The 26,489-nt window shown below is 51.7% G+C and overlaps 1 protein-coding gene across 3 annotated transcripts; it reads right to left on the bottom strand.

The window, feature by feature from the left end:
• Window positions 1–1,398: 1,398 nt before the first annotated feature.
• Pacc1 (proton activated chloride channel 1) lies at window positions 1,399–26,470 on the bottom strand. 3 transcript variants are annotated; one of them, NM_001007679.1, is made up of 8 exons: window positions 26,359–26,461; window positions 24,160–24,256; window positions 11,880–12,089; window positions 10,238–10,389; window positions 6,022–6,164; window positions 4,267–4,411; window positions 2,994–3,101; window positions 1,558–1,995 (listed from the first exon to the last, which is right to left on the bottom strand). In NM_001007679.1, exons 1-8 carry the CDS (start codon window positions 26,392–26,394, stop codon window positions 1,834–1,836), a joined length of 1,053 nt encoding a protein of 350 aa, NP_001007680.1. In that variant the 5' UTR covers window positions 26,395–26,461; the 3' UTR covers window positions 1,558–1,833. The 3 variants fall into 3 exon arrangements, with proteins under 3 accessions (XP_087437189.1, NP_001007680.1, XP_087437190.1); XM_087581063.1 differs by lacking the exon at window positions 11,880–12,089 and having other exon boundaries at window positions 1,399–1,995; window positions 26,359–26,470; XM_087581064.1 differs by lacking the exons at window positions 1,558–1,995; window positions 4,267–4,411 and having other exon boundaries at window positions 2,990–3,101; window positions 26,359–26,470.
• Window positions 26,471–26,489: the final 19 nt, after the last annotated feature.

Below are 26,489 nucleotides of genomic sequence, written 5' to 3'. Positions count from 1 at the left end.
TCCATGGATTAGGAGTCTAGCCATTTAAACAATCTTTTAATAAAATCTCAAGCTTCTTGTCCCTCTGTGTTCTAGGACAGGTGGTTTAACATTAAAGCTAGTTTTAATTAAAATGGGGGCAATCTTGTATCGATGACAGCAGCAGTTCTGGGAAAAGCTGGAAGACTAACATCGTCTCAGCTAAACACCATTTAAAAGGAGCACAGGGTGACAGCAGCCTCCATGGCCCCTGAGAAAACTCCCTTCAGTACAGTGGCCTGTATTTTTACTATATTCTTAATCAGGGGCATTCTACGGCCATTGAGCAGTTCAGTGACACTGCTCCCCCCAGGCCACTGCTTTTTCATACTTGGGGCAACCCCACACAGAACACAGGGCTGCCTTTCCAGAGTGGAAGTCGGGTGTTTGATTCTAAGAATAGATAGATAAGAACACCTCCCAGTTATCTAGAGCAGGTTAATAGCAGCTCAACGCTTCACAATACAGGAAGTAAAGCGTTAGTGTTCACCGAGGCAGATGGTGACTGCTGAAGTGATACACAACTGTGGCTTTTGTAACCAGGGACTACATGCTCAGCACACATCCTGTGGCTGGGCTGCACACCCTTGCGCCATGGCTTTCTGTCCTCCATGTTCTTACTGCCATTGATGCTTTGTGCTTGGTATTTGTGCTAAAATGGTGTTTTATAATAAAAGATCTAGGCTAAAATCTAAATTCTTGTATATCTGAGACAGAGGTAGCAGGAATATTTTCACTATCCAAGTTTATCTCTAGGGATTTGGGCAAAACAGAGCTTCTTGCTGCTAATTTAGAGATAAAAAACGTCTTCCTTACACCTGTGAGTAGTTCCCTTCAGAGTCTCTAAGGCCTAATTACGAATTCTTCGGTGTTACTGTGTTCCCTCTGGCCACATGTTTCATGCAGGTACTGTTTGTCAAAGCCCCAAAGGCCACCCTTTCAGGTGTGTGTTTCTGTAGGTCACGGTGACGAGCTTGTGTGGTGTGTCCCTCCTGGCCACCTGTCATTCCCAGCTTACCTCCCTGGGAGCAGCGACTTATGCTGGGTCGGAGCCATTGTGCTGCGGTCCAGACTCACACTACCCTCGGGGTCTGCTGGTCACAGCATCCACGTCCGGTGTTGCTGCCTGCCGGTTTACTGGGTGGCCACACTCATCCCTTTTGTGCTAGCCCAACTTTATTTACCTGTTAATGAAATCAAGATACGCTAAGTAGGCGCCTACTGTGTACGTCTGTGCTAGCACTTCTAGTGCATCAGAAATGGTCACGGGTTTCTAGTAGCCTTTAAGGTCTCATGTAAAGCCGGGTGGGGTGGGGGTGGGGGTGGGGGGTGATGTAGGCTCTTATTCCCAGCAATGGGAAGGCAGAGGCAAGCCTGGTCTACAGTGATTCCGCTAGGGCTACATTTTATTAAAAAACAAAAATTCTGATCTAGTTCTTGTTAAGTAACAGTAGATGGTATAAAAGGAGTTTTGTATACAGAGCACATCAGTCCACTTAAAAGGAAAAAAATATCCTAAGGTAAAGAAGAAACCTTAACTTGGAGCTTAACTATTTAATGACCAAATAGGAGGAAGCCGCCTTCCGCAAACCTCTCCAAGGCACTAGGCAGCTCTGCAAATGTCCGTTAATAATTTAAGTACTTAAATAAGTTTCGGGTTATCCACTGGGTGTTTCCCTTTGGGCCCAGGACAGTGTCCTCCTGGGCCAGGGTTGAGCATCCAATGCGACAGGCCGTCCTTCCCTGCGAGGTCCCTTCAAGTGAGTACAGGAGTGCTGGTGGCTCGGTTTGTCGGAGTGCTGGGGCACAGGCACTTCAGCTTATGTGGTTTGTCGCCTGGCCTCTCCGTTTAAGGTATCGTTTCCTGATTTTGATCATCCATTTCACACTTAGTTTGGCAAACTCTGCTGCTTTAAATAATGCCAGGAACGCCCCGCAGAGTAGGGCGATGGTGTTCCAAGGATTGGCCGTGATTATCTGGAACAAACAAAACCGGGGTGGTTGGTTGGCATCAACCTGACTCTCTGTCAGCATTTGGGAGCCAGCAGAGACACACATGCATCTGCTCACTCAGACAATGTCCAAGCTGCTCAGAAGGGGACTGTGAGTCCCTCCACATAAGGGGGAACTCATTGTGTAAGTCAGGCATTCATACTGAGCTTTCATTTTGTGGCTTAATCTAACAAGTGACTCAAATAAATTTCCCTAAAAGTATAGCCCAGCCACAAGACTGGTCCCTCTGCCTTCTCAGTTACCTCAGCCTTCGCTGTCTCCCTCACACTCATCCTGAGGACGCTGCTGCAGGCTGATGCTCCTTCCTTCCCCTCGCTGGGATGTTCTCCTATCCAGACTTAATCCCTCCAACTCAGCCAAAACCCTTCTTTTCCCTTCACCAAAGTCGTCTATCCCACAGAGCTCTGTGACAGCTGTCACTGTCAGGTAGGTATGATTTAAAGGAACGGCTCGGCCCCCATTAAATACTCTCATCTCTATGCAGTGCTAATAGATGGACTCCAGGCCTTGTGCATGCTAGACAAGCACTCTTCCTCGGAGTCTACTCACTCTCCAAACTCAGGTGGAGTTCTTACATTTGCAGATTCCCCTGTGCAGTTTAAAGAAGGGAAACCCACTTGTAAGCCTGGGTCAGCGGGATCTGAGACGGAAGAGCCTGTGCTGTTTACATACAGTGGCCACGCCTCGGCCTGCATGATTTAAGGGCTCTACTTGGCCCAGAAGCCTCTCATTGCAGGTACATCAGGTTCAAACTGGTTCCTTTCACCCTTCTCATCTTAGTAAGCCTCAAGCCTTTATCCCTCACACAAAGCCTGGTCAAACTTCAGGGTCATGGGTGACAGCAAAATATGTCTGTCTCAGACTCGGTCCTGGGACCTGAGCTTTGGAATCTCTTGCCGGTTGCCATGCTCATCCTGGGACATCTTGTGGTAATGGAGGAAGACCCTTCTAGCAGTACTTACATCCTGGACTTTCTGGATGAAGGGATCCTTCCATTCAAAGACCACAAAGAACAACTGAGTACTCTTCTCGGCTGCCGGCCTCTGGTCAATATAATTGACCACGCTGGTCTAGGTGCAGAACAGACAGAATTATTAATTCTTTACCACTTCTGGGCCCTCCCTTGCCTGGACCAGAAGAGAAAGAGTAGGTAGGACTCATGGCCCTTGGCTCTCCTAACAGCATCTTTTGGGGAGGGAAAGTCAAGCCTCATATATAAGACCTTTAAAATGGTACAAGAGCCAGGACTTTACTGTGGCTGCCCGAGTTCTTTGGGAGAGAAAAGATCATAACACCTGACAGTGTTTTGAACTGTCACCAAAATCTGCCACCGGGTGTCTAGACCCAAGCCATTTTCAATCTACTTCAGAGGACAAATTCAGAATGTTTAAGAGCTAAGTAGCCTAACCCTTCATTCGAGTCTACGGGGACAAAGTGGCCCCCACTCCATACTAGGGCTCTGTAAGCATCTAGTACGCATCCATGATAAGATCAGCCAGTCAACTATAAAAGAAGTGGCGCTGCACAGTGGAGGGAGGCACAGGCCCGTCTGTGACCTTATGTGTGACCCTGACCACAGGAAGATGATGCTAAGATGTGTTGCAGGGCTGTCAGTCATCAGCATCTTACAATAGCATCTTGTGGTCTTGTTTCCAGGGGTTGTCACCCCCTAAGGCAAGAAAAACCCTCTCTCTTGACTAGACCTAAGTGCCAGGGCTCATGTGCACAGGGAGAACGTAGCGGCTTCAGTGGAGCCTCCAGAGGGCTGCTTGTGATAAGACAGCACTCCCAAGGAAGCAAGCCAGATAGACCCCTTTGCATCCCCACAGTGGGCCTTTTTGGTCTTTCACGGTTAAAAATCCCCAGCCATCCTCTTGACTTAACACCCATTATTTCCTTGCTCCTGGCCAAGGACCAAAAGCTTTCTGATCAGCTCCTCTTCTCAGCATCCTAGCAGGTCCTCCCCCCGTCACTGTGCCTGGTCCCCCTCATCTGCATCAGTTCTTGGCAGCAGTGGGAATGTTCCCCACTTCTACAGCACAGAGATGGTGCTGTGGGCAAGAGTCGAGCTGCTCTAGACCGCCTCCAGCGTGTGATACCTTCACGTGGGCTACTAAAGTTCTCTCTCATCCCAGGCCCCACTCAAAAGCCCCTTCCTCTCAGAAGTCTCCCTCCATCCCAGATTTAATTGTGGAAATCATCACATGTGCTGAGGAAACAAAACGCAGTTGCTACCTCTTGCCGGAACTCAACGGCTTCTCGCCCATCCTCTTCTTTGGTCTTCACCAGTGACATCTTGACCCAGGTGCGGAAGCCTCCGGAGAACTTCCAGCTGGAGTAGGCACTCTCACAGGCCTGCATGAAGCCCGCCTTGTCCGGGCTTGGCGGAGAGAGAGAAGGAAGGTCCAGGTTAATCCGGGCCCCTCCAACAGCTGGAGTCCAATATGGCCAGAGCAAACTCTAGTCCGGTCTCAAGCTGATTTTGTTCCTCGTACAAAAGTCCGAGTACCCCTCAAATCTGGCTGCCTTACCCAGTTTGTTAGTTGGCATCAAAAGCAGTGCCTGGACCACCTATACCTCCATTTAGTTTCCAAACAGTTCTACCGGTAGGAGGGTGGCATGATTCCTGCCCCCAACCCCACCTCCACTATGGCATACACTCCCCTTTCCACAGCATCCCTCCCAACAGCTCAGTCACCCACCCTTAGGTTTTCCAAAGCTCCCTGAAGTACGGCTTGCTGCACTCCTCAGTGAGCTCTGCCTCCCTCTGAAAGCCAAGCAGTGGGAAGAGCATCCCATGGGCACTGTGCGCATAACAGAAGCAAAGCCCGGTGAGCAAGCACAGACGCAGTGCAGAGCCTGGCAGAGTGGTGCGTGCCCGTCAGCTCAGCCACCAGCCACCGGGAGGCTGAGGCAGAAGGATTCTGAGTTTTGGGACAGCTTGGGCTACAGAGTACTACTGGGCCTCAGAAACAGTGCTTGCCCCTAAAAGGGACAGCTATAACATGCCCCACCTGAAGGATCAGGGAACTCAGAACACTGCAGAAGAGAGGACAGGAGGAATGTAGAACCAGAAGATGCAACAAGGCATCTCGGGACGTGGCAGCCATCGACCTCACTGCACAAGGCTGGACCTGCCAACACTCCATCCTGAGGGATCATTAGCAGCTAGTTATTGGTTGCTGGGAGAGAAGCTATCATTTCTTTCGGCAGTGTAGCCACTGTAGTACCACCCACACTCATGTAGGCAACTCTAAACAGTAGTGCACACTGGGAAGAATGGGTTTCCGTGGGGTCCAGTGGGGACGAGGGGAGGCTGGGAGAGAAAATGACTGAATTGCACTATATACACACGTGGAACTGTCAAAGAACAAGGACAAAAGCAACAGTGCCCGGCTGAGGACCCTTACTAAGGCAGCTCAGGGCGACAGACAGGGGTCTGACGGCGTCCGGGAGGGAGACAAGACAGGTGGGCCACAAGCAAGGAAGGTGCTGGCTAGGAGGTCTGGGGTGGGAAGGACTGCAGAGGCAGTTGGAACTCGCTGTTCAGGGGACTGTCACCTCACTGCCACCGTGATGTATCTTCCTACATCATAAAAGTGGAGCCTGAAGCTCAGCAGGACCAGGCAGGAACAGACAGAAATATTCCTAACCCCGGAGATGGCACTGCAATGTTCCCCAGTGTTTGAAACCAACAGGGACGGTCGCAGGTGGGGCCCTGCAGGCAAGAGAGCTCACGGATCCTACGGAAGGCAGTTCCCTCTGCTCCTCAGAAGCCCAGGCCAACCAAGAACCCGCTCTAGGACAGCATGCATGCGGACAGCAAGCAACTCTATCCACATCTGCTGAACTGCAGGCAGTGTAATGGGCTACCAGGTTCTTAGGGTGGCCCCTGTTCTGGACCAGCTCTGCTGCCCCTCTTCCTCCCTTCACCCCCACATTTCCAGCATGGCAGGAGACATTGAGAACCCATGAACTCTCCACAGCCACCTTTGCATGAACTCCCGGAAAGAGGAGAAGAGGAGATAGTCAATGGCACTGAAGTCCTCGTCGCTCTGGTTCAGGCGGAACTGGAGGAACACCAGCTCCCGCTTCTTCACTTCCTGGGGCCCCTGGACAATCAGGGCTGACTGCTGCAGGGAGACAAAAGCCAGAGCCTTAATGCTCGGAACTGCCCCCAGCCCTCGCACAGAGGCCCACAGAGACTTCAGCCACAAGCACTGCCGGGCAAACACACAGCAGCCTCCAGGGACACAAGCTGGCCAGGGACGCAAGGACGTCCCAGCATAGCACCTGGAGCCCAGCTGAGTGCACACAGGCTGTGCACACACAGAATGTCTGAGTAAGGGTGTCTGCTTCTGTCTGCTATGTGTTGGTGTCTGGCCTCAGTGTCCCAGTTAACCTTGTCTTAATGCCTATCACATGGGAGTTTCCAAGTCAGAACAGAGAATGACGCTTGTCTATCTCGTATGCCTTCTAGGTTGGCTTGCTAAGATATGCCAACACTCCAGCATTCCCCAGTATGTCCCTGTCATGATTCTAACGTTTTGTGGGTTTTTTTTTTTTTTTAAGATCTATTTTAAGTATATAAGTACACTGTTGCTGTCTTCAGACACACCAGAAGAGGGCATCGGATCCCATGACAGATGGTTGTGAGCCACATGTCGTTGCTGGGAATTGAACTCAGGACCTCTAGAAAGGCAGTCAGTGTTAACCTCTTAACTGCTGAGCCATCTCTCCATCACCCCCTGTTATGAATTTAAATCTTACATGTACATACTGCATAGGCCCAGCTTTAGTTTTGAATGTGGCACCCTAGCCAACCAGCTCCCAGCCCTGCTCCTGGCCTGAATGCAGCCCATGAAGCAGTGCACTGCTCTGCCCCTTAGCCAGGACTGCAGCCCACAGGTGGCAGTACCTGCTCTGGAAGGGGACTCCAGCCTGGGCCAGTCCCTCCCACGTTATTCTTCCAATGTCCTAACTGTTTCGGTAAGTGCTCTTTGCTCTTCTAAATGTGCTTTAAAACTAGCTTGTAATTGCTCAACTGAATGCACTATGATGTCTCACTGAGACCGAACTGACCGGATGGAGTAACACAAGGAACAACACTGCTGGGCAGTCCCATGATGCAGCGGTGCCCATGTGAGCCTGCCTGCCTACCAGTCAGTCAGGCTGCTCTCAGACGCTGCCTAGGCCTCCAGGCGGCTGCCTCAGGAAGGGTGCTGGCACACAGGAGCTAAGCCTGACCCGATAAGCACACTTTGTCAGGTGAGTGTGTCAGGAGCTAGAGAAGCCCCAGAGACAGCGTGAGCTTCACCCGTGGGTGGTGGAAGAACCAGGCAGTGAGGAAACAGACTGGAAAGATGGTGGCCCTGGCTGTACAAAAGGAAATCATTGGCTGCAGGCAGGCCACACGAAATCCAGAGCACAAGGAACCGGGAAAGCAACATAAGCCTGCAGTCTTAGGCAATGTGACCCAACAAGACCCTCAATGGGGGTCGCTGTCACAGGACTCAGCCAGCCAGAGCCTGCACATTAACAGCTCACAGCAAAGGGTTGTGGGAAGGGCAGGGTGAGAACAGGCCACCTCAGCCCCAGTCCCCAGATGACTCAAGCTAGAAGCGCACTGCAAAAAATGCTGGTGCAGATCCCAGGGAGGGCGGCTTCCTAAATCTGTAGGATGTGGCTGTCAAGGCTTGCGGGAGTGCAGATTAGCCGGTGGTGAGGCCCAGGCAATCAGCGCTTCTCAGAGAGCCGCAGGGAGGACTGCCTGCATGCTATAGCAGATGGACGCGCAGGCCCTGTGTGGACATCACCAGGGATTGTAAGCAGCTGTGAACACTCCAGCTATCCCTGCCCCACAGACATCCAGTGCCTGAACCTTACTCTTGTTTCTTTCTCTGTGGTGCCCAGGTTGAACTCCTGGGCTCCAGCAAGGTCCTCGTGCCTCAGCCTCCCAAGTGCCCAGGGTGCTTGGGTGCACACTCCCACGCCGGTCTGGTTACATCTTTACATGCCGGTTTTTGCTCAGAGAGCAGTTGAAAGGGGAGGAGAGGACTTACTTGAGGGTCACAGCTTGTGGATAGAACGAGTTGATGAGGAAGACTATCCACCCCCAGAACTGGGGTAGTGAACATGTCTAACTTCCTTCCTGTGAGCACAGGTTACTTCTGTGCCCCTTGCCTCTCTTAAACTTACATCAAAGTTACAAAGTATACAGCAGTAAAAGTTGCGGGTGTGGGCAGCTGGCTCCTAGGAAGCATGCCAGTCCACAGGGCAAGAGGAAGAAGTTCCCAGACCGGGCACGGTTGCACCCTAATGCCACTGTGCTTCTCAGGGGGAATGAGGAGAGCCGGGAGCCTCTTCCTGCCTGGATACTGTTGTTTCAAGTCCTTTTACTTCAACTTGGCTTCGTGAAAACGTCCAGTGGCCACCAACCACCCACTCTCAGTTAGGGATAAAGGGGGCGTCTCCCCAGTGCTTGCCTAATGCTCTCCCGTCACACGCTGGCAGACCAGGTTTTCCCAAGGAGATTCCTGCAGCTGTGATGATCCAACCCCAGGCCTGTCTCCATACTGGCACAGAGGGCCTTCCCTCAGCCTGTGCAGCGGCTGCTCTGGGGCCTGGTACCTTACCAGGCAGCTCTGCAACCAGGAAGGACCAAGTCCTTGAGTCACATCAGTCAGCCCTCACTCAGTCACACTCAACTGGGGGCTAGAAGCTGGCACCGCCCAACAGTCCTGCCCTGGGTTATGAGCCTTCCTTCTCTGACTAGCGTCTCTGGCCTTCTGGTCTACCTGTGCCGGCTCAGTGCACCGGGCTGTCCTCATGCTGTCCTTGGCTCCTGTCCCTAGCCACAGCTCACATTCCCCTCCACGTCCTTCTAAGCCACTGCCACCATCACTTTGCCCAGAGGCACGGGGGCACAGTGTTGGCCCTCTCTACCGCAGTCAGTCACATCAGTGCCCCTGTTCTGTGGCTATGAAGGGACATCACAATCGAGACAATAAAAGAGAGCATTTCGTTGGGTCTGGCTTACAGGTTTAGAGGGTTAGTCCATTATCACCGTGGCAGGGAGCATGGCAGCACACAGGCAGGAGGACATGGTGCTGGAGAAATAGCTGAGAGCTTACATCCTTATCTATAGGCAGTGGGGGTGGAGGATGGAGAGAGAGAGAGAGAGAGAGAGAGAGAGAGAGAGAGAGAGAGAGAGCGCGCACACAAGTAAGCCTGTTGTGCTGGCTGGTTTTGTGTGTCAACTTGACACAAGCTGGAGTTATCACAGAAGTAGTAGCCTCCCTTGAGGAAATGCCTTCATGAGACCCAGCTATAAGGCATTTTCTCAATTAGTGATGGGTGCCATCCCTGGACTGGTGGTCTTGGGTTCTATAAGAGAGCAAGCTGAGCAAGCCAGGGGAAGCAAGCCAGTAAGTGACATCCCTCCATGGCCTCTGCATTAGCTCCTGCCTCCTGACCCGCTTGAGTTCCAGTCCTGACTTCCTTTGGTGTTGAACAGCAATGTGGAAATGTAAACTGACTTTCCTTCCCGAGTTGCTTCTTGGTCATGTTTTGTTCAGGAATAGAGATCCTAAGACACCTGGCAAGGGATTTTGAAACCTCAAAGACTACCCCCCAATGACACAAATCCTCCAACAAGGGCACACCTCCTAATTCTTCCCAACTGGTTCCTCTAACTGGGCACCAAGCATTGGGGGTGGGGGTGGGGGTGTTCTCACTCAAGCCACCATAATCTGCAATGCCCTGGGCACAGCAAGTGTCTGTGTTGATGGGGAGCTCGCATATGACCCCTTCAGTCCCTCTTAAAGGAGGGAAAAAGCCAAGGCACAACAACGCAAAGCCATCTCCATGCCCAAGGACCCTCAGAGGTGCATTGTGCATGGTTTGTGCTGTGTGGTGCGGCTGTCAACAATCTTTACCATCCGACCAATTGGTGCACCATCTTCATGATGGCAAATTTCTCAAAGAATGGATTCCTAGGCAGTTCCTGGAAAGTGACATATTCAGTGACAGACAAGCAGCAGGCGGACTACCTTCAGCCCCGCTACCCTCCCATCTCAGGGCAAGAAGCCCCAGTAACACACACCACCCCTCTCATCTGCGAGGGAGCCCATGCCAACAGGCTACAGGGGAAAAGGCTGGAACCTTAGGGCGTGTGGCGAACAGAATCCAGGGAGGCAGGCATTACCATGGTGTGATTGGAGAAGGGGTGGGTGTAATTGATCCTCTGAGTGGTGCAGTTCCTGTCTCCGGGCTGGCCAGGGCTGGCAAGAGGTGGGATGACCTCATAGTGGTGCTTACAGCTGAGCAGCTGAGCCTGACCGGGGTATAAGGCAATCCCTGGAACAAACAGAAATTGGCAAGCGTCAACAGTGACAGTACTGAGCCCCCAACAGAACTGTACCCCTACCTCCTTGGGAAAGTACTAAGGTGGCAGCAGAAACGGGGGTGGGGCAAGGCAGAGCCCTACCCCAGTGGAGGGCACTCACCACCTCAGTCATTCCGCACCCTGCCCAGGGAATGTGGCTTCCAGGGCTCATAATACTCCCAACCAGAGCACCTCCCTCACAGAACTCTGCTGCCTCCCAGGCCCTGTCTGCTTGGTACTGCAAATGCCCAGGGCTGTGATTTCCCAGGGCTCATTAGTTATCCTCTGCTGGGAGATCTAGAATCACACGGCCCATAGAGCGTCATTCTGTGTGCCCTTGGCTCAGGCTCCCGGGAGACACTGATGACAGCACAGGCATCGAGGAGGAGCTCAGGGATGAGAGCAAACACTGCACTAAGAGCCCATGAAGAGGCAGAAGCAGACACAGCAAAGCCACAGAGGAAGAAAGAAAGAGAATCAGGCCTGGCTGTAGGGCAACTGTCTGGGGGCTCCTGGCAGGGAAACTCCCAACTCCCGCTCCAGCCTGTGTGCGGATGCCCTGTGTGTCAGGGTCAGAGTGGGTGGCACGCTCATCGTGGGCAAGCCTGAGCCACATTCCTCCCATGCCAGCTAGATCACCCACTCTGGTAGACAACAAGGATCAGTCACTCCCAACATGCAGAGAAAGGTACAGGGGCAGCCTGGAGTCCCTCTGGGCTAGGTCCCGCCTGGATGGCTGCTCACCTGCCTCTACACCCCATGGCCTTCCTGTGCCGTGCGCGCTCCGGCCCTGCCTCCCACGCCTGTGGTACTTTGAACTACAACAGCCCCACAAGGCTCTGTGTCCTACACTTGGTCCCCAGGTGCTGGAGCGGTCTGGGAAGGACTAAGAAGTGTGGCCTTGTTGGAGAAAGTGTGCCACCCGAGGGGCAGGCCTGAGGTTTCAGGAGGCTGATGTCCTTCTCAGTGTGCTTTCTGCTTCTTGTCCTCCACCCCTGTCCTTCCTGCCAGCCTGCCTTCGTGCTCCACCACCACGGACTCTACCCCTCGGAAACTACAAACCGACTAAAACCTTTCTTTTATAAGTCACCTTGCTCACAGTGCCTTGTCACAGCAACAGAAAGAAACGAACACACTACCCTTCATCCCTGGCCTCCAGCTCTAGCCAGAGCTCTCTCCTCTCTCCAAAGAGGACACCGCCTCCTCACACACACCCTGGTCCCTGCTGCTCCTCCCAGAAACACTTGCTGCCCACCTCAGGCCTAAGAAAGCCTGTCTCCAATGCCCACCCAGGGCTCCTGGACCCCAGGGCCTGGCGCTGGCTCTCAGATGCCTGCCTACAGCTAAACCGCCCTGCTCCAGTCCTGCCTGTGCTGACAGTGTTGGCTCGGGGAGGCAAGGCAGCGCCTGCTGACAGAAACCCCCACGCTGGGGCACCGACGCCTGGCCCAGCAGGCCCTACCTGGAGCATCGTAGCGATCCACCTCCTTGTAAGACACAGACATGACAGGGTGCTTGAGCTTTTCTCGGAAGTCCGTGATGGTCTGGTAGACCAGGAAGACGGCCACTGCCATGAGCAGCAGGTAGATGAGAATGAGGAGGACCGAGAAGACATTCTTCAGGCAGGCCTTGCTGAAGCGGATGCTGCTGGATGCAGACTCATTGTCCACACCTGCCAACAGGACACCAGGGTCACCAGAACAGCTCTAGGCCCTCACCTACCTTATGGAGGGCACCTAGAAACATCAACTCCATCTCTCCCAGCCAAGGCTGCCAACATTACCAAGTTTACTGTCTGCTGGGACAGGATGCCTCAAGCCATTGGGTCGGCACGCTCCACCTCCCCCACTCAACAACGTTCTTTCAATCCTGGAACTGCTTGAGTCTGCTACCCTAGGCCTGTCCTGAAGAACTGCTCATTGCCAACTCTGCCCCGTTTTCACTCAACCCTTTTCCCAAGGAGACCTTCCCTGACAGCTAAGATGACTGGGGGTCTCCTTGCCGAGCGCACTTGGCACCCTGTGCACCCAATACAGATGTCATATGAGCAGCGGTGGCCTGCCCCTGATGCTGCACCTTGTATGACTGTGTTCCATCAGACCGTGAGCCACGGTAAGCCCCTCCTTACGTGGGTGGCTTCCTGCTGGGTATTTTGTCACAGGAAGGAGAGTCTGGCACGGGCTGAGGAGGGGGTGTTGGAAATGAGGTCCTTAGGATGGGGGTTAGCGGAAGTGGCACCGGAACATGTGCGCAGAGCCCAGGCCATAAGGGCAGTGGGAAGGCGGCTTCCTCTAGGCTTAAGAGAGCTTTCACTAGAGACCTTTCTGCAACAACTTGACTACAAACAGACTTGTGGTGCCAAGTGTGGGAGGTGTTAAGGCAATCCAACATGGTGGTGCCTCCAGCAAGCTAGGCTCACCTTCCCAAGGTGCTCCTGCCCCAGCTCTAACCACAGGGACATGAGGGAAAGCCCAGATGTGGCTGTGGCTGTGGCTGTGGCTTCTAGGAGAGACCACGCAGTGTGGTCATACCACGTGCCTCGATGACAGCCATAAGACCTGAACAGTGTACCTGAAATGAACAAAGGCCTCAAAGAACAGGCAAACACAGGCAGACAGTGCAGGCAATCTACCTTTGGAGAGAACGTCCCAGGGGACGCACGGATGTCTAACTTTTTGCCTGAGGGTTTATACCAACCCCCTAAATGATGTGGTTCAGAGTGAGAGAGTTCGGGGCTGAAAGTGAAGGGGGAAATCCTAAAAGCTGGCAAACCACAGAGAGGTGAGGTCAGCAATTCTGCAAATAATTGATGTGCCAGAATCACTGGCTGGAGTATGAAGGGAAACGGGTAACTCTAGCTGCCATTGTGAAAGGCAGGCAGGACCTCAGAGCTTCAGCCTGGCCACGTTGCCTGCCTGCTGAGACAAAACGTACTTCAGAAGACCTCAGCGGGGTCCAGAGCCCACATCATGCCAACTGCCGATCGGTGTTGGCTGTGACGTTGGTCTCCTCCCATCTGACGAGGGGACACAAACCTACTGTCAAAGTGAGCAGCATCTGCCAGTGGGCGGCCCAAATACAAGTGTCCTGAGAAAAGTCAGTACAGCCTGCACGGCTGCTTCCCCAGTGGGTACTGCCAACCTCTGCTAACATCTAACTCCAGCTTCCCAGGCACAACACCAGCCGCTGTCCAGGAAGCATCCAGGCTGCCACTGGGGGAGGGGAAATGGGGAGATACCAAGCTTCTACCAGGTTCTCTGCCCCTCCCACATGCAGACAGCCACTGCTGGACTTCATCATGTAAGCCGGTCTAACAAATGCAGTCTACTGGTTTTGCTCACTTAGAAGAACATGCCAAATACACCAGTGTTCAATCAAAAATTACTAGTCGCTCTTTCTCTTTCTGGCATTGCAGGGGCCTAGAGTTACCGTGCAGTCATGGCCAAGTCCAAGAACCGCACCACACACAACCAGTCCCGTAAATGGCATAGAAATGGCATCAAGAAACCCCAGTCACAAAGATACGAATCTCTTAAGGGGGTCGACCCCAAGTTCCTGAGGAACATGAGCTTTACCAAGCACAGAAGCACAAGAAGAAAGGCCTGAAGGAGACACAAGCCAACAATCCAAAGGCAGTGAGTGCACACACAGAGGCCATCAAGGCCTTTGTGAAGCCTCAGGCCATCAAGCCCAAGATGCCAAAGAGCCCCAGCCGCAAGCTCAGCTGTCTGGCTTTTATCCCTCACCCAGGCTTGGGAAGAAGATTAGAAGCTACACGGACAAGGATCAGAGGCTCTGCGAACCAAAGCCCAAGGTTCAAACCAAGGCAGAGGCCAAAGCTCCAGCTAAGGTTCAGACTCCAGTTCCAGCCCAGGTGCCCAGGCCCCTGTGACAGCCCCATAGAAAAGGCTCCCGCCAGTGTGAAGACAGACGGACTGCTGTGACACACCTACACACCTACCTACACACTATTTGTAGATGACCAGTGTCTATGCTGTTTTTACAAATAAACTTGAGACAAGAAAAAAATAAATTACTAGTCACAGGCGCTGGAGAGATGGCTCAGCAGTTAAGAGCACTGGCTGCTCTTCCAGAGGTCCTGAGTTCAAATCCCAGCACCCACATGGTGACTCACAACCATCTGTAATGGGATCTGAAGCCCTCTTGTGGCATGCAGGTATACGTGCAAATAGAGCCGTCAGATAGATAGATAGATAGATAGATAGATAGATAGATAGATAGATAGATAGATAGATAGATAGATAGATAGATAGATAAAATTTACTTGATGTGAGGGGCTGGAGAGAGGGCTCAGCCGACAAGAGCACTGACTGCTCTTCCAGAGGACCAGGTTCAATTCCCAATACCCACAGTGTGGTTCACAATCCTCTGTAACTCTAGTTCCAGCGAATTTAACACCCTCTTCTGACCTCCATAGGCACTAGGCACACAAGTAGTTCTCAGACATATACACAGGCAAAACTCATACATACAGAATAATAAAAGATCTTTTAACTACTACTAGACATGGAAAGATTTTTTTTAAAAATGTAACTTCGGGCTGGCAAGATGGCTCAGCTTAGCAGGTAAATCCCACCAAGCCTGAGAGCCTAATCCATCCCCAGAACCCATGATGGATGGCAGGAACAACTTTGCAAAGTTTGCACGCGTGTGCACGCACACGCACGCGCACGCACGCGCACACACACACACACACACACACACACACACACAATAAACCTTTAAAGAGAAGAGGAGAAGAGAATACAACATATTCACGGAACACCAAGCACCCAGATAATAATAATCAGATAAGCTGCATCGCTGGGCTACCGACCACTGGGCAGGCGTGGAGAGGGTGTGAGCCTGCTCCAAGCCACTGTTCCTCCCCCTCTCCATATCGTCCCCACATATTTAATCTCTTCTAGTTAGAGCTGTGGCTCTATAGCCTCCATTTCTGCCAATCTCGCTGTCAGACAGGGTTGAAAAGAGGTGCCCTCTGCTCCCCCAGCAGTAATGGCTCCCACTGAGTGCTTGCTTGCTACCATACTCTGATGATCCTGGTCCACCAAAATCATCATTTCTTTCTACGTGAGACTTTGGGAGCTGTAAGCATCGGGGGTTCTCAAGTAATAAGAAGCCCCAAACTCTGTATCAGCTCATACTCCCAACCTCTACGTTATACACCTACTCTCACAGTCCAAAAACAAATGAATAGAGTACTTTCAAAATCCCCTGGAGCCATAGGCTCAGACCGGCCAGACCTTCTCTGCTGCCCTCCTCTCTGTGCCTTAAACTTGTCAGAACAAGTGAAGGAAGCTATGGATGGGTACTGCGCTGCCCAGCTGAAACCAGGGCAGCACACAACAAACCCACTAACCGAGACGGACTTTCAAGAGAAGGCCAATTACTATGGAGGCTAACAGGTAAATGGTAGAAACATCTGGTCCACTGCGCACAAATCCTGACACCGGAACAAAAACAGATGAGAACTCGAGGTTACATGATCCTTCCAAAAGGATGTGCTTATTAGCGGGAGGTCCCAAAGAAACTCGCATAGATAAACGCCTGGTAAAGGATTTTAAATGTGATTAAATAGTTCAGTGAAATAGAAAGATAGGCAGAATGTGAACAAGAAACAGGGGGGCTGCGAGAGGACTAGCAGGAAAGGCGCAGGGAGTGCTCATCCTAACGTTTTCAGAATACTTTGCCGGCTAGGTGAAAAGATTCAGGGAGAGAAACAGGAAAGAAAACTTTCCTAATCTTGGGGAAAATGGACATACTGTGTATGGACGCTTTACGAGCCCAAACAGACATGACCAGGAGAGATCTACAGCACAGCATGTGACAGTGCAGACATGACCAGGAGAGAGCTACAGCACAGCATGTGACAGTGCACACATGACCAGGAGAGATCTACAGCACAGCATGTGACAGTGCACACATGACCAGGAGAGATCTACAGCACAGCATGTGACAGTGCAGACATGACCAGGAGAGAGCTACCACACAGCATGTGACAGTGCACACATGACCAGGAGAGATCTACACCACAGCATGTGACAGTGCAGACATGACCAGGAGAGAGCTACCACACAGCATGTGACAGTGCAGACATGACCAGGAGAGAGCTACAGCACAGCATGTGACAGTGCAGACATGACCAGGAGAGAGCTACAGCACAGCATGTGACAGTGCAGACATGACCAGGAGAGAGCTACAGCACAGCATGTGACAGTGCATACATAACCAGGAGGGAGCTACACCACAGCATGTGACAGTGCACACATGACCAGGAGAGAGCTACCACACAGCATGTGACAGTGCACACATGACCAGGAGAGAGCTACAGCACAGCATGTGACAGTGCATACATGACCAGGAGAGAGCTACCACACAGCATGTGACAGTGCACACATGACCAGGAGAGATCTACAGCACAGCATGTGACAGTGCACACATGACCAGGAGAGAGCTACAGCACAGCATGTGACAGTGCACACATGACCAGGAGAGAGCTACAGCACAGCATGTGACAGTGCATACATGACCAGGAGAGAGCTACCACACAGCATGTGACAGTGCACACATGACCAGGAGAGATCTACAGCACAGCATGTGACAGTGCACACATGACCAGGAGAGATCTACAGCACAGCATGTGACAGTGCAGACATGACCAGGAGAGAGCTACAGCACAGCATGTGACAGTGCACGCATGACCAGGAGAGATCTACAGCACAGTATGTGACAGTGCAGACATGACCAGGAGAGAGCTACAGCACAGCATGTGACAGTGACGCTGCTGAAAGCACGAAGTTGTAAAATCTGCACACAGATGTGGAAAGTGACATTAAGGGCACCCCGATAGGCCAGCGGCAGACCCGTCAGTGGAACCCCTACAACCAAGAATATTACACACAGCAATGCGGTCTATCTTTGGAGAAGGTAGGAGGAACAAGGGCCTTCTAAGATAACAAACTGAAGGCATCCGTGTCCACAGACTGGCTTTACAGAAGTTGTTCAAGGCCACGCTGTTAGCCACTTGGTGCAACAGGGACAGCATCATCTAGGCAAATCACATGCGGGAGGATTCTTTGTCTCACGCATCTCAGAGGTTGCAGTCTCCTGTGGTAGGGAGAATGTGACAGAGTGGAGCAGCTCACCTCACAGTATCGGGAAGCGAGGTGACACTGTGTCCTCCTTTCCTCTCTGCTCCATCTGGGCTACTGACAGCTGCATCCAGGGTTGTCCTTCCTCTCTCACTCCTCTTCAGAGAATCATGCCGCGACACCCGAAAGGAGTACGCTACACTGGTGTTGGCACTTCTCAGAGCCAACCAACAGTCAAGATTTACCAACATAAAGCCATACAGTTACAAGAAAGGTAAGTCCTGCTGGGAGAGCAGAAACTCCAGAAGAGACAACTTTACCTCCACAGTGAGAAGCCACTGAACCACAGCAGCCAACAAGGGACAGAGCAAAGGATGCTGGGAACAGCAGGAAGAACCCCACAGGATACTGGGAAGGAGTCACTGGCCTGTATGGGGACCTAAATGGACAGAACCAGAGGTACAGGCGGATCCAATGAGAGAGGGGACGCAGGAGCGCATGGCTGGGGCTGGAGAGAGGGATCAGCCGTTAAGAGCTCTTGTGGCTCTGGCTGAGGGCCTGGTTTGATTCCCAAGCACCCACATGGTGACTCCCAATCATCTGACTCTCAGGCACTCCTATGGTATACATTCACCCACATAAATAAATAAACCTTAAAACCTTTTAAATATATGCATCATCACCTAGAAGAAACTGACTTCACATGCAAAGACAGACAAGCTTAAAAGCAAAAGAATGGAAAAGGATGTACTAAGCAAACGGAAACCTGAATCACGGAAACCATAAAGAGTAACCATATTTGCACTGGACAACAGAGACGTCAAGACAAGAACTAAGAGAAGGTTGCCACACAGTGACCCAGAGATCAATTCACCCAGAAGATACACAACTCTAAGTTTACTGTACCAAGTATCAATTCCACAAAACAAACCCCACTTCCCCAGACGGGGAAGAGGACCCAGAATGATCATAGTCTCAACACACGCCTTCATCATGGACAGAGCAGCCAGACCAAAGGTCAGCAGAGGTCAAACACACCATAGATAGCCCTTGACGTCGCAGACATCCCTTCCGACAGCTGAAGAATATTCTCAGTCTGCAGGCTCCTCAGTCACTGAACCGGCCTCTCCCCAGCTCAGGATGAGCATCTGCACTGCACTCTGACTGCTTTTGGAATCACCTAAGAAACAAACTTCTAGACACTGAGGTCATTTCCAGAGCGGTCTAATTGAGGAGAAAGGATCCAGATTACATGTGGATGGCGCCATTCATAGGCTGGGTTAGTTCACCCCGGTTCCATATGCACACACGTGTGCACACATATTATACATAGGAGGACATATACACATATCACTACATACACACACACACACAAAGACACACACACACACTCACAGAGAGAAAAATGAAATTGACCTCTTTGCAGAAACTAGAACTAGATAACTTTAAAATTTTTTTTTAATTTTTTTTTTTCTTTTTCTTTTTTCTTTTTTTCGGAGCCAGGGACCGAACCCAGGGCCTTGCGCTCGCTAGGCAAGCGCTCTTCCGCTGAGCTAAATCCCCAACCCCTTTAATTTTTTTTTTAATTTTTTTAAATTTTTTTATTTAAAGATTTATTCATTTTATTATATATAAGTACACTGTAGCTGTCTTCAGATACACCAGAAGAGGGCATTGGATCTCTTTACAGATGGTTGTGAGCCACCATGTGGTTGCTGGGAATTGAACTCAGGACCTCTGGAAGAGCAGTCGGGTGCTCTTAACCGCTGAGCCATCTCTCCAGCCCCAGATAACTTTATGTTAAAAGAAGATGCCCACAAACAAGTCCCTCAGGATCTCGCTCAGATGTGGCGTTAAAGAGTCAGCCTGAGAGTACACCAGTGGCCACTGACAGGCTGGGAAGGGCAGTGGGTGAGCAGAGGAATGTTTTTATTGGCATTATTACATGCATGTGTGGAACTACACAGAATACCACATGAGGCACAAGAAGCAAGGAAATGACTCCACAAAGGACACAGTAACTCTCCAGGAACTTAGCGGAAATGCAGGAGAAGGAATTCAAGTAGTGATCAAGGAAACGAACGAAGTGAGAGGAAGCCGGCAGTTCCTCAATGAAACCAGAGAAGCAATGTGTTCTAAAAGGATAGACTCGGTTATTGAAACATGAAAGATGAAGACGTGGGGCACACCTTTAGTTCCAGCACTCGGAAGGCAGAGGCAGGGGGATCTCTTTTGAATTTGAGACCAGCCTGTTTTACAGAGTGCATTCTAGGTCAGCTAGAACTGTATAATATAGGCCAGGACAGCCAGGACTACTCACAGAACAGTCTCAGGGGCAGAAGGAAAGGTGTGAGAGACGCCAATGAATCAAAAACTGGAATAAATGCAGCAGCAGGGGCAGCTGGGGCAGCAGCAGCAGGAGCAGCAGGGGCAGCAGGGGCAGCAGGGGCAGCAAGGGACCAAAACAAGCAGAATGAGTTTTAAGACCTGAAGTCAGGTTTATGGAAATAAGGCAGGTGTGGATGAAGAGAAGAGAAACCTGAGGAAAACCGCCAAGGACAGATCTACACGGTGGGAATTACGGAGGAGGAGGGGATGGAGGAAGGCACAGAGGACAGGATTTAGTAAACCACAGCTAAAAACCACTGAGTAAGGTCTGAACAGGGACTCAAGTTCTATTTACTTCAAAGAACTTCCTCTCTCAAGAAAATGTAGGCAAGCTGTCGAGACAGAGACAGAGAGACCTGGAGCCGGGAGTGGAAGGTCTAACCTGCCATCCCAGCACTGGAGAGAGGTTGAGGTAAGGAGTTACAAGTTCAAGGCCAACCTGGTTGCAGGGAGATCATATCTCAGGAAAAAAAAAGGGATGGATAGATGGATAGAAGGATGGATGGATGGATGGACAGACAAAAAGAAGAGAGAAGAGAAAGGGGAGAAGAGAGAGGGAGGAAGAGACAGACAGACGGACAGGCAGATACCTGGAAGGCCAGAAAGGGACAGAATAGGATGGTGAACTCAGAATGCTGGGAGGAAGTGCCACAGCCGAGAACATCACCCTCAGTGACATGGCTTCTCAGAAATGAAGAAAATTTAAAAATCCTTCCATGTCAAAGAAAGCTGGAGGATTCTTCATCATTGGCCTGGCCTAATAAGAAACAGAAATGGAATTGTTTTAGCCAGAAACACAAGGGTAATGCACACAGGGTAACCCTCTGGGAGGGTGTACTGGCTGGTTCTGTGTGTCAATTTGACACAAGCTGGAGTTGTCACAGACAGCAGAGCCTCAGTTGAGGAAATGCCTCCATGAGACCCAGCTGTAAGGCATTTTCTCAACTAGTGATCAAGGAGGGAGGACCCAGCCCATTGTGGGTGGTGCCGTCCCTGGGCTGGTGGTCTTGGGTTCTATAAGAGAGCAAGCTGAGCAAGCCAGGGGAAGCAAGCCAGTGAGTAACATCCCTCCATGGCCTCTGCATCAGCTCCTGCTTCCTGACCTTCAAGTTCCAGTCCTAACTTCTTTGGTGATGAACAGCAATGTGAAAGTGTAAGCTGAATAAACCCTTTCCTCCCCGACTTGCTTCTTGGTCATGATGTTTGTGCGGGAATAGGAACCCAGACTAAGATAGAGGGGTAAGCTCACAATTAAATTCAGAATACTCCATTATTGTGTCACAAAATGTCAACTTCCAAAACTTAAGACTTATTTTTGTGGATGTGTGCCACACTTGGTGGGGAAGATACCTGCGGGGGCCAGAGGGGGGTGCTGGGCCCCCCAGAGTTAGAGTTAGACTGTCAGCTGACCGACCCGAGTGCTTACAAACAAGCTTGGCTCCTCTGCAGATCTGAAATGGGAGAATAAAAGTCGGCCACAGTCAAGTGTGGTGGCCCAGTTCTGCAACTCAAGCAACCAGAATGCCAACAGTCACGAGACCTCAAGGCCAGCCTAGACGGCAGAGCGTGACCCGGCTTCAAAAAGGGAGTTCCTAACAGCAAATATCTACATGAAGCAGGGGCTGGAGACATGCTGGCACTTGTTCCAATCATGAGGGCCATCTTCCCCTTCATAACAAGGCCAGCCTGAGATACAGGAGAGCCTGCCTCAGGGAGGGAGGGAGGGAGGGAAGAAGCAAGGAAGGAAAGAGAGAACTATTATGTGATCCAGCCACACGCCAGTGTACCCAGAGAAGACGAAATCAACTCATCCGACAGTCAGCACCCCATATTTACTGCAGCCATACTCACAGAAGCCAGGAACGTGAACCAACATAAAGGTTCAGGAGGGGTTGGGGATCAGAGCTCAATTCCTAGGACTGTAATGTTAAAAAAAGCCACGTCTGGTGGGTCATGTTTGTAATCCTGGAGCTGGGACAGGAGCTGGGACAGCCGAGACGGCATCTCTCTGGGGGACTCGCTGGCCGAGTCTTGCCTACTCGGTGAGAGACAGGCCAGTGAGAGAAAGGTAGAGACAGGGGTGCCAGGGATCCACAGTGGCCCCGCAGACCCAATTATGCAAACCAAGTCTAGAAGCTCACAAGTTTAAAAATGACCTCGCCAGGCAAGGCACCTCCTGGTGCTGAATCTAAATGGTTGGGAAGAGTCGTCAAAGAGTAAGGGGAAACTGGGCCGCTCTCATCTTGCAAACCGGGGTTTAGAGTAGATCAATTACAAGATGACAATCTAGAAGTCCACTGGCAGTCTGTCGGCTGCCCCTGTCCTGGAGTAAACACCAACTTGGAAGAAAACAACAGGGGGAGGCAGTCCGTATTTATGCAGACTCCCTCCAACAGAATCTTAGTGAGGGTAGGGTTACAAGTTCCAGATCACCCTCAGTGAGTTCAAGACCAGCCTGGGCTACATAAGCCCTTCTGCAAAAGAAGCTTGAGTCTTCTTATCTGAGATGTGACTGGACCTAAGAACTGAGGCTGGCCCAGAGAGACATCACATGAGCTCACTCACTCACACGACTCTAGAACAGCTGACCTCCTCGACACAGGAGAGCAGTGGGTGCCAGAAACAGGGAGGGGAGCGTGAGAGAGAAGTCAAGGGCATTGACAGTAGACAGGAGCAGTGTGTCCCGAGGCCCTGCTGCAGTTAGCAGTTATGTGTCACATATTTCAAAACAACTTCAAGAGACTTTTTTTTACCACAAAGTGATAAGTGAATGAGATTATACACCAGTTTCCAAGATGGGATCCTCACAGAATGTACATATGTACGGAAATATCACAGTGAACCCCACAAATACGACAGTTATGTGTCGACTTAAAAGTAAGCCAGACCAGCAAGATGGCTTCATGGGCCGAGGCACTTGCAAACCCCATGGCCTGAGTTCAATTCCCGGAGCCCACACAGTAGAAGGAGATCGGAGTCCCACAGGTTGTCCCCCTGACCTCCATTTCATACAAAATAAAGATTTTTAAAAAGCCACCAGTCAGTAGGTGGAGTGGGGGTCAGAGTGCCTAAGTCTGTCTCCATGCTTCACCAAGCCTGAGTCTTCAGTTCGCATCTAGAGAGACACCACCTTGCAAAGTTCTTTTGAGAATTAGATGCGGCAGTTGGGAGAGCCCTGGGAGAGCAGACCTGCTGCTTCCGAGGTCTCCTCTAGGTAGTGGGCAGTGGGCAGTGGGCAGAATCACAGGACTTCCTGTCCCCCCAAGACAGAGGAACTAAAAGATCAGAACACACCTCCCCAGCTTCCCCAAAGAGCTGGAACCCGGCTGAGACTCTGTCCATTTACTAAAGCACTCACTCAGCCACCCGCCCACCCCAGCTCCCCCAAAGAGCTGGAACCAGTAAAATGGCCTGGTGGGCAAAGACATTTACAAAGCCCTGTAGTCCGAGTTCAATTCCAAGAACCCACACAGGGGAAGGAGATCTGATCCCCACAAGTTGTCCCCTGACCTCCACAATGCCCATCCCTCAACTCTTTAACACAAAATAAACGTGGATCCAAGTTCCGGTTCCCAGCATCCATGCATGTCAGGTGCTCACAGCCCCCTCAAGTCCAGCTCCAGGGAGTCCAATGCCACCTTCCAGCTTCCGTGAGCATCCTCATGTACGGGACATGCACCCACACAGACACACATACGGAAATTTAAAAAAAAAAAGTCTTTTTAAAAACGGGGTTGAGGATTCCAAAAACAGGAATAGAACAGCAAAAGCGGTACCGGCTGGGCAGATGGACATGTAGGACACATACGCCCAGCTCAAGGAAGCCCGCTGAAGCGTGAGCCTGAGTAGAGCATGAAGCAGGGAACCAGCCTCGGTAAGCCCACCCACCAGGCAGCAGTGCTGGAGAGGCCTGCTGACAAGAGCTTTTCTCCCACAGGGCTCCGAGACAAGATCAGCACATTAGAGACAGGCTGGCCAGCACCTCCTCAGGGAAAAAGAATGGCCTGGCTTCAGGAACTGGTTACAAACTATCAAGAATGCAGACCTTGAAAAGGCACATCTTCCAGCTGGAGGCTGATTAAATATGGAGAGCTTTACTAGTGGGGCAGACCTTGAGACCCAATGCCAGGGTACAAGCGTGAAGGAGAGATGTCCCTCCCTCGGTTGGCAAGGTGCCTGGACTGGGCCTCCAGCCGTAGCAAGCAGCACACAGCCAGTCTCCAGTACCCCAAACCCACTCACCTGGCACAACACCTGGACCTTGAACTTGGACCAGCTCCTTGTCCCGTTCATCTGCCTGCTCCGAGTTCTCAACCACCTGCTCCAACTCTTCACTGAGCTGAAGGGGAGAAAGCGTGAACAGTGTAGCTGGACCGGCCTTGCTTTTTCTCTAGGCTAAAAAAGCAGAAGCTGCCATCCACATAATTGTCACACATGCACAAAGGTCACATGATACAGGATGTGTGAGACCAATTCCACAGACTTCTCTCACAGCCGGATGCTGGGAAACTACAGTAAAGGACTTAGCTAGTCTGGCTTGCTGAGTTGTGAGGGAGACTCGTATTCCCAGCCTGTCTCCTAGCTTCTGGTGACCACCCTGGCATTCTCAGGGCTACCTCTAGCTGTGTCTGATGTCTAATCCCTTCCTACATTTTCAACAAAGCCCCCTGCAGTGTGCACCTCCTTGGTGGTGTACCTTTAAGGACACCAATGCTCAGTTCAGGGCCCAGCACAACCTTGTCATTGTGCAATACACTCGAAGTGACTCTGTTTCCAGTTGCACACAGGACAAGCACTGGAGTTACCCTTCAACATCTCCCAGGAGAGAGTCAGTTAATGAAATAGGAGTCACGCCACCTTGGTCTCATTCCAAAGCCCATGGTCCTAGCCACTTCCCAGAGGAAGAGGAAATGTGGCTTAGAGAAAAACCCAGAACAGCAAAACTGGTGTCAGAGCTCCATGGGGACTAAAGAGCCCACAGATGTGGGTGCAAATGGCACAGCAGAAGGTGACAGATGGCCAGGTACCAGGCAAGTGCAACCTCAGCTCACGGCGTTCTTGCATGACCTGTCAGATGGGGGAAATTTTGCCGCTGAGAAAGCAAAGATCAGGATAAGTGTCCCGTCCTTTTAGGAGGAAGGCAGGTGAAGTCAGTTTGGAGGGGGCTCTTGGGGAGATCACATCAAGTTAAAAGGTACTTTTCCCCCCACTCTGAGACAGGGTCTCATGTAATCCAGGCTAATTTCAAACTCACTATAGTGGAGAATGACCTCGAATTCCTGACCCTTCTGCCTCTACCTCCTAGTAAACCTAGCACAAGTACTGAACTATCTCAGCTACAAACACCCAGCCCTCAGAGATCTTTCACAATTACTCTAGATGATTTGTTAAAAACAAACAAACAAACAAAACTCTAGAGAGACAGTGGTCCCAGGAAGACTGGAGATTCTCAGAAGCCAAGCCTGGCCAAGTCACCCCGTCCCAGGTACAGTGGCAATCCCCGTCCCTCCAATCCTCTTCCAGATACTCAGCAGCCATCACAGGCCTTTGCCTATCCCAGGATAAACTTCTCAGAATGCTCCTTTCTGGGGCAGAACCTCAGCAAACACCTAACTCAGTCAGGTCCGCTCTCAAAACAACCCAGGCAAGAAAGGGAGTCTTCTTGGGACTTCAAAACAGACCTGAAAGCGAAGGGAGGCGGGGCCTCTCTAGAGCCTTCTACCATTAAGCACGACTCCAGTGAGCACCTGAATCCACTTGTGGCCTTGCTCTACGAACAGGACAGCAGCCTGCATTTCAATACATTATCTTATAAGCTCTGCTAAGTTGCGGTCCTCTGAAACTAGTACCCCAAAACTCCGCAGAAGCAAGAGCTGTCCGCATCCTGGTGACCCCAGGGCGCTGAGTTCAGAACGCTGCTAACTCGTTTGGAAGGAGTGAGTTTCCAGTGTGGCCAGGGCCTCCGTGGGTGGAGACGGCCATCGAGACGAGCTGTTGGTTTTGGGCTGCTCCGGTTAGACAAGGTCTAACGGTATGGGACGGCTGCACGGCCTCAAGCAAACCTGGACAGTAGTGGCTGACGGCTAAGGATGCAGTGCCGCGGGAAGACACCCAGGCAGGGCAGGGCCAGGGCAGCCCCAAGCGAGAGGAGCAGAAGGGGCCCGGAGCCAGCGCGGCTCTGCGAGGGGAAGCCGGAGGCTCCGGCGACAGACAAAGGGCTGCGGGGGTCGTGGGGCCGTGGGGGCGGCGAGGAGCCGCTGAGAAGCGGCTGGCTACGCGCTTTCCCCACACCCAGACGCCAGGATCCCTTATCATCCCCGCTGGCCCGCATCACGCAGCGATTCCACCTGCTGCAGAGCCCGCACGCCACGGAGTGCCAATCATCCACCTGCGCAGGGGTCGTGGCGCCCTACCCGCCCTCCGCGTCCGCCCTGTCCGCACCTCCTGGTAGGATGTGGAGAGGTCTTGTCGGATCATGGCACTGGCCGGCTGCGGCTCACTAGGGACCGCGACGCTGCGGGAGGTAGGAGCTCCGAGGTCTACCCGCTCTACTAAGTGAGACCCGCTCTAGT

The sequence above is a fragment of the Rattus norvegicus genome, chromosome 13 (assembly GCF_021556685.1).
Source record: "Rattus norvegicus strain SHRSP/BbbUtx chromosome 13, alternate assembly SHRSP_T2T, whole genome shotgun sequence".
NCBI lineage: Eukaryota > Metazoa > Chordata > Mammalia > Rodentia > Muridae > Rattus > Rattus norvegicus.
This window is presented reverse-complemented; position numbering and strand designations above follow the sequence as displayed.

What these genes read in the sequence shown, in the direction of transcription:
- Pacc1 (NM_001007679.1), bottom strand. Translation starts at nt 26,394, where the DNA reads ATGATCCGACAAGACCTCTCCACATCCTACCAGGAG. An exon ending in AGGTCCAGGTGTTGTGCCAG is followed by an intron (nt 12,090 to 24,159) that starts GTGAGTGGGTTT and finishes TCCTGTTGGCAG; the next exon opens with GTGTGGACAATGAGTCTGCA. An exon ending in CCGTTGAGTTCCGGCAAGAG is followed by an intron (nt 3,102 to 4,266) that starts GTAGCAACTGCG and finishes TTCTGCACCTAG; the next exon opens with ACCAGCGTGGTCAATTATAT.